Consider the following 8318-nt stretch of genomic DNA (forward strand, 5'->3'; position numbering starts at 1 on the left):
TCTATTTTGATCATATGGATAGTATGTGATTGTGCCTGGAGCTGAAATATCGCAGGATTGCTTGCAAGGTATTTATAAAGTTTACGTCCATTTACGTTTATGGATTTGCAATTGTATGCTTACAATTTAGGTCACCTACTAAAATAATATTTTGATAGCTATTTAATATTTTTTCAAAGTCGTTTATATACATTTGAAAACTAGGTGATTGATAAGCACTAATTATTGGTGTAACTGATTGGTTTATTGTAATAGATATTTCAACTGCTTCGAGAGTTTGCATACCAGGTAGATATGTTTGTTGATGTTTTATTTTGGTTTTGATTATTATAGCAACACCACCATAAGGTCGAACCGATAGCCTATCTTTACGATAGGTAGTATAACTATTGAATTTAATTTTATCGCTAGCAATTAGATGCGTTTCACTCACACATGTAATATCAACATTGTGTGCCGATAAGAACGCTGCAAATGTGTTTCAATTTTTCTTGATTCCATTAGCATTCCAATTTATGATAACTAGTTTAAGAATTATTTATAATATTAGACGACATTTATATTTATTTAATAGAGCAGGTAGATTTTCGATGACTTTTTTAATAATTTGTGAGACGAGTGCGCTAATTAAGGTCATAAGTGACTTAATAAGTTCGTTGGTGATATTTGAGTTCTTCATCTTGTTGAATATTGATTTTTTTTAAAAAAAGGTAAAAGCCTAAAGGGTCGAAAATTCAGTTTAGATCCGACAACAGCAATCTTTTTGTACTCCTTGCTCTTGACGGATCATGTTGTACAAAAAATCGAAATTCATCTGCTTCTGGTTTCCAACTGAGACCAAGCGATTTAACAATATCCTCGGCTCTGATCTGTAAAGCGAATAATGGATCGTTGCTGGATTTGCCTATGTGCCTTAGAAGTTCGGACGAGTTCGAGCACCATTTTCTTAACGGTAGATTTGCTGAAGCGAGAATGGCACTTATCCGCTGTTGGAGCCGGAAGCACTCGTCAATAGTGTCCGCTCCGGACATCAGGTCATCCATATAAAAGTCACGCTGTATTATTACAGATGCTTCTGGATTAGTATGTTTTGAACTCTCGGCCAGCGACACGAGGCAGTTTGTGGCCATGAAGGAGGCGGGTGTGGTCCCATAAGTCACAGTCGTAAGTCGATAGGTTTCCAATGCTTCATCTGGTGCTAGTCTCCAAAGTACCCTCTGGAAGTCTCGATCACTTGGGTCTATCTTAATTTGTCGGAACATTTTCTCAACGTCGGCAGTTATTACGAACTGATACTTGCGAAAACGCATCAAAATTGCACATAAGTCGTCCTGCACGCTTGGGCCACACATAAGTACATCATTTAAGGAACGGCTTGATGAACTCTTAGCTGAGGCGTCAAAAACGACACGCAATTTCGTCGTGAGGCTCGAAAGCTTCAGTACTGGGTGATGCGGCAGATAGAATACATCTCTGGAGACGTTCGATTCTTCACGGAATCTCTCCATATGCCCCATATCTAAATATTCCTTCATGAATCGTACATATTGCAGTTTTAACTTCTCGTCTCTCTGTAATCTTCGCTCGACACTTAAAAATCTAGTCCTGGCCATTTCTAATGTGCTTCCAAGCTCATGCACCTCTGACTTAAATGGAAGACGCAATATAAATCTACCAGTCTCGTCACGCTTGGCTGTTTCCTTGAAGTGCTGCAATACCTTGTTTTCCTCTAAGGTTCTCTTATTAGCTTTAGACTCGAGTCCATAACCAGTTGACTGACAGCTGCACAATGACCTAAACTCCTCGTCAAAAATTTCGCCGGCAGTCTTCATCGACAGTAAGTAAGTGGTGTTGACTTCACCTGTCACCACCCACCCAAACCTTGTATCCTGGAGATAAGCTGTCCTTACCTGGAGCTGAACTCTGCTTGGTTCGAGTAACTCGAAGAAGATGCCCCCTCCAACTAAGAGATCGACTGTTCCAGTGCGGTCAAAAAAGGGATCAGCCATTGCGGAACTAGTTCTTCTGGAATATTCCATCCAGCTGGTGGTCTTGGACAAAAGGGAAGATCATCTATAATCGTTGGTAACACGTGGCAGACTAACTCAGCTTCAAATGGTTTCACTCGGGACCTTGCCTTGAGCGTGATACTAGAGATTGACTGGATCTGGCGTGCTCCAATACCACTCACAGGCAATATTGTTTTCCGACGAGGAAGCTGCAACTGACTTGCAAATTTTGACGATACAAAGTTAATTTGCGATCCACTGTCTAGCAGAACTCGACATTTTGACATTTTCTAAGCTCACCATAGCTGTCGGCAACAAGAACAGATGCTGTGGCTAGAAAAACATGGCCACCTTTACCTTGGGAAGATAACACCTTCGGAAGCTGTTGGCTCGACTCAGCTACGACGCTGTCATTGTCACCTTCGATAGTAAGCGTTCTGTAAGCGCTCCCTGTTGACCTTCGAAATGCAACATCATATTGTGCTTTTTGCTACATTTCTTACACGAGTAGATGGATTTACAACTGTCAGCATTGTGAAATGGAGCAAGGCGATTGAAGCATAATCTTTCGGATCTCACAAAATCCAGTCGCGCAGGTGTTTTGAGAGCCTTGAAGGTTTCACAAGCAAACAATTTGTGATCCTCCATACAATAGGGACAAGGTGTTTGTGGATTTTTGCTGGCGCTCAGCAGTGTTTTTCTTACAATGCTTGATTGCCCATTTCCCCTGGTGTTTGATACTCTATTTTTGGAGCAATGTGTTGGCTTGTCCGTGCCTTTCATATGCGCTTCTGTACTCTGCAAGACGATGCATCGACCTAATAAAAACTCCTTTAACTGTTCATATTTTGGTAAATCTGTGTTTCTTTGGTGTAGTTGCCACCCATGAGCAGTATTCTTGTCTAGTTTTTCTATGATAATGGTAATTAGCCACGCATCCCAGTGCTCCACTGGTTGCCCTATTGATCGCAATGCTGCTACGTGTGCACATACGCGAGAGTATAAACCTTGTAGTGAAGTTGCCGATGCCTCTTCTGCTCTTGGTGATTCCAAAATTGACCTGATGTGTGATTGTATAATCAGACCTTTGTTATCATAACGCTGTTTCGACCTTTGAATCACGGCTTCATAGTTAGCATCAGTAATCGGTATTGATTTGACTAAATCTAACGCTTGGTTGGTTAGACTCGACCTTAAATAATAAAACTTTTGCGCAGCTGATAGTGAATCGTCGTGGTGAACCATTGCCTTAAAAACATCATGGAATGATGGCCAATCTTGAATGTTGCCGTTGAACTTGGGTAATGGTATAGGAGCTAGCTGCGCTCGATTGCTAATTGAGGTGTTTCCAAATGACACGTTTTGTCCTGTCGTACTAGTTGGTCTTTCTGCATTTATTAGTTCTTGTATACGGGATCTTATGTTATAATAATCAGCCTCAAACCCTTCTCGCTCTTGTTCAGCGCCTTCCATATCATCTACTGCGATTAATTCAATTTCACATTGAATAGAATCGAACTTTCGATTTATCTGCGGAAGCTCTTCTTGCCGAAAATCGAGAAGTGAAATTGCATGTTCGACGGGATCAAATTTGTTTACAAATGTTATTATTCGCGTTAACGACGCCTTTATGACGCCCCGCTTTCTTTTGAGGTCCGTTAGCATTTTCTGCGACGATTCGTCGAGTACCATAATTGCAATGAAGACAGATTCTAATAATTTATTAGAAGGCTAAATATATATATAATAAATAAAGTTTAAATATACGCATACAACAAAATAAATATGATCTAGTATCAAAATAATGCGATATCAAATTAAAACGCAAATTGCTATATACGATAAATTTATAATAATATTTATAATTTATAATTCGCAATAAAAGATAATAGATTAAAGAATTGAAATATTAATCACTAAGTATGCAGTTACGCAACTATAAAATATACCAATTAAAAATACCACAGAAATATAAGATTTAAAAATATATAAAATATACGTAATAAAATAAGATATTTATCACGTCGAGGTCATCAAATGTACGGGCCGTGAGCGTAAGATACCTAACTACTCCGTGCGCAGCACCCACACACCGACCGACCTGTGTAAAATGTGTATATGTGTATATAGCACTCAACAGGAGGTGGACAGGGTCGCCGAGCAAAACCTGTGAGTGCTAGTATGTGGGTGGTGTGTATGCGTGTATTTGTTTGTGTGCGTATACTTAAAATTAAAATAAAAGGTAACACGGTTTTTGGTAACAATAGGTTACTGTATAATACAAATAATTCAAATGACACAAAATAAAATATAACTCACAGCAACCGCAAAATATATAAAAGTATAATAAATTTATGATAAATAGTATTTAAATAACAATAAAAAACTCACAATTTGTGTAGCACTGCTGGCCAGCCGCTACCTATACAGCTATATATAATTAAACACACACAACAAAAGGGAATAATATAAAAATCAAATAAATAATTGGGACGATTAGCGTCTTAACAAAATATAATTGATACGGCGATTCTTGCGCGAACAAATATAATAATAAAATTAGTGACGATTTGCGCCTGTGACAACAAAATATATTTGTGGCGATTCGCGCCTGTACAATAATAATATGGATTAGCCCGTGGCGATTCGCGCCTACGATAATAATATGGATTAACCCGTGGCGATTCGCGCCTACGTAAAAATAATAATATGGTCCGCGTTGACAATGCGTAACGATAGTGCGAGCGAGACTGGTGAAAAACGGCGGCCGTGCTAAATTGTGCACCGGTGGTCCGGCGGCGGAGACGATATGGTATCGTTGCATAATAATATTATATTATATAATTCACATTACAATTAACAATGATAATCAATAATAAAAATAAATCAGTATGTTATGTGTATGTGTGTGTGGATCGGTGGCGGCGTCGGCGTGCTATTTATATTTCGGGCCTCAACAACTAGTATTAAAGTCTATTGATAAATTCTCAGACGATGCATATAGGTACCAGAATATTACGATATGATAAATTTAACTACTGAAACAAACCTTGTTGTGTTTTTGGGCATGCGCAGAAGATAATCCCACAAATGTGCAATGCACCCTATTTTTTCCGCGAGAACTACCATCATGCTCTGTCTATGAGTAAAACTAGTATCTACCTTCATAATTGTCAAGGTTAGGTTAGGTATAGCCCAACAACATAATTTGATATGTTGGATTAAATAATGGTGACTAAATACATGCTTATGGCATATTAAATATTGGAGTAGCTAAATTAAGAATAGGTAAAATAAGTACAATTAAATTACATTAAAAAAAGTTACCTTGCTATGTTAAAAAACAAAACTGTCTAGTTTGTGGATGAAATATAGAAGCATATTTTTTTCTATTTTTCTATTGTTCATTAGCATCTTATTTAAACTTGAATATTAAGAAAGTATACGCAGCTTATTACAATAAGCTCTGTTGGATTCAAATAAATATGGAGATTTAATTAAAATGTTTCATAAATGATGAATAAATTGTTAAATTTTTTGAATAAATTAAAGTCTTAGTAGTTACTGATGTATATGATGTAGAATTGGAAATTGTCACAATTTTTATTATTACAGATCTAGGAAATGAATATCTTAGGTTTTTAAAAAGTATGTACGATTTTTGAAATAATAATCTGGTGTTAGAATGATGTTTTAATTTTTCTTATACACTACAATATATACCCGATAATAAATAAATAAGTATGGGAGTGTTGTGGCCGGGCGGATTAAGGCGTCGGTTGCGATGCGCCCCGTCACCGATTCGAATCCCGGTCATGGGCGTCATCGCTTTCCAGGCAGTTCACCCTGTCTGAAAAAAGAGGCCGCTCTCCCCAAACCGGGCATGGCAGAACCGAGATGCCAGTCACCGTGCCTGATTATCGATCAACGTAACCCACCTCGATCGCTTTTGAGAGCCGACCGTTCACAATTCCGACTCACGGCAGCAGTCGCTATTGAAAACTTGATTCTGCCTGTGATCGAACCCGTTCCCTTAACTGTTAATCCCTCGGATTATATTTTAACTTACTTTGTAAATAGGACAGTGCCTTGGTACCGTTGTGGAATTACGCCGAACGCTACAGTTCACCTTCCGGCCTGACTGTCGGTCTAGTGTACTCACCACCCATTGTACATAAATGAAAACGTCTACAGAGATAAACATATGAAATGATTACCAGAAAGTCAATATTATCATTTCAAAATACGAAACAGGCTTAAGAGCAACTGTTTCTTAGTATAAACGAAAATTCATTACATTTTTAGAGGAGTTGACAATTTTAGAAAAGAGCTATGTGTATATTTATACCTACAAAGTTTTCCGTTATGAAAATAATAGGTGGTGATACATTAAATTTTTAGAAAAGCTAAAATAGTTAACATGTTTTCAATTTTCCGAGTTCCTAAAAAAAAAAAGCTGTTAGTTATAATCTATTATAATTAAATATTAACCTTAAGCTACGAGTTTGTAATGTTTAATTCTATGTATGACCGGATAGTAGAATATGTTGTAGCTATGAACTCTATTTTAAATTAAGTTCAAATGATTTTTCTACCCTAATTATTAAGTTTTGAAATTTATATTCTACCGAAAAACTTGAAATTCCATTGGTATAAATGTAATAATGCATGAAATGCCTACAAAATTAAGGAGACCTCCTTATTATAAAGATCACAAACATCGAAAAATAAGTAGGTACCTACAGAATATCAGTAGCAAATTATTATTAATATTATTATTGGAATCAGGGCTGGCCCAAAGTATTTTGACGCCCCGGGAAATTTTTTGAAAGGCGTTCTTAATCAAAGGCTCCATAATACATTTAATGCTTTTTATACTTACCTACATATTTTGTTTAGAATTCTTATACTTATAGATAGGTGAAGGATTGCAAAACTTATTTGGATACAATTTACGTATCGGCTGTAACACATACTTTTTTGGTTTTCCCGAGTTAATGAATATAATATATTATCATTGTATATTATTTTTTAATTATGGAGTAAAATCTATAAAAAAAAATATATAACAGAATATTCTGTCATAGATCATTTAGTTATTTAGCTATATTATTGTCAATGTGAATAAATATTACGATTAAATTTATAAAATATTCATATATTTAATGCACCCCTAAAAAAGTAGTTTCAAATTATTTTTCGAAATATTCTACCGAATAACTTGAAAATTCATTGCAAACATTTCAAATAAATCACTTTATTTTCCACTATAATCATAACATTTTATGAATAATGTTATAATTATAAAATATATTATACACTTATTTATTATTATCGGGTGTTTTCTGTCTATTATAGGATTACGTAAGTTGATTTAATTTTAAATAATTATTTAATTTTACACGATTTATATTAATATGCATCTTAAATATATTTAAAGTTTAATTTTATGTTTATATTATATCCAACATGATTGAAATAAATAGTGTAATTTTATTTTTTTTTGTCTGCATTCAATTTTCCGAGTTTCTAAAAAAAAAAGCTGTTGGCTATAATCTATTATAATTAAATATAAACCTTAATCTACACGTTTGTAATGTTTAATTCTATGCATGGCCTGAAAGTAGACATATAAGTATGAATATGTTATAACTATGAACTCAATTTCAAATTAAGTTCAAATGATTTTTCTACCCTAATTATTATTATTTTGAAATTTATATTCTACCGAAAATCTTGAAAATTCATTGCAAACATTTCAAATAAATCACTTTATTTCCCACTATAATCATAACATTTGATGAATAATGTTATAATTATAAAATATATTAAAATATATTACACTTATTAATTATTATCGGGAATTCTCTGTCTATGATAGAGGAAAGTAAGTTGATTTAATTTAAAATAATTATTCAATTTTATACGTTTTATAATTTGCATTTTAAATATGTTAAAGTTTAATCTTATTGTGCGGGTTGAACGGCTGCACATGTAACGCCGGCACGGCGGGTACGTACGACGTGTATGTGTGTGTGTGCACGTGTATATGGCCACGGTTTAAGATAGAATGGTTAAGCGACGAGGTCTGATATTTCGGCGGTAGAGTCTAAAAAACTCACTGCCCCGTGGCGCGATCTCGGATCTACTAAATTACCAGATACTCTTGATATTCTTTAAATTTATTAAATAATAATAATAATTAATACTATATTATAATAATTAATTATTATTATATAGTACCTACTTCATAATACTTAATGATTGAAAACGTAGAAGAACTTTGCAATGTAATTTATTTTAACTAAT

At 35.0% G+C, this 8318-nt stretch overlaps 2 protein-coding genes across 2 annotated transcripts; both read right to left on the bottom strand.

Annotated features, from left to right (window-relative positions):
- Positions 1-734: 734 nt before the first annotated feature.
- On the bottom strand, positions 735-2009 carry LOC107170130 (uncharacterized). The gene has a single exon (XM_015520158.1). The coding sequence runs from the start codon at positions 2007-2009 to the stop codon at positions 735-737; it is 1275 nt and encodes a 424-aa protein (XP_015375644.1).
- Positions 2010-2271: 262 nt separating this feature from the next.
- On the bottom strand, positions 2272-3701 carry LOC107170129 (uncharacterized). Its single transcript, XM_089223157.1, has 2 exons — positions 2531-3701; positions 2272-2459 (listed from the first exon to the last, which is right to left on the bottom strand). The coding sequence occupies exons 1-2, from the start codon at positions 3699-3701 to the stop codon at positions 2272-2274; spliced, it is 1359 nt and encodes a 452-aa protein (XP_089079283.1).
- Positions 3702-8318: the final 4617 nt, after the last annotated feature.

Source organism: Diuraphis noxia, unplaced genomic scaffold, assembly GCF_037042655.1.
Source record: "Diuraphis noxia isolate RWA-SAM2 unplaced genomic scaffold, SU_Dnox_SAM2 contig0003, whole genome shotgun sequence".
In the NCBI taxonomy this organism is placed as follows: Eukaryota; Metazoa; Arthropoda; class Insecta; order Hemiptera; family Aphididae; genus Diuraphis; species Diuraphis noxia.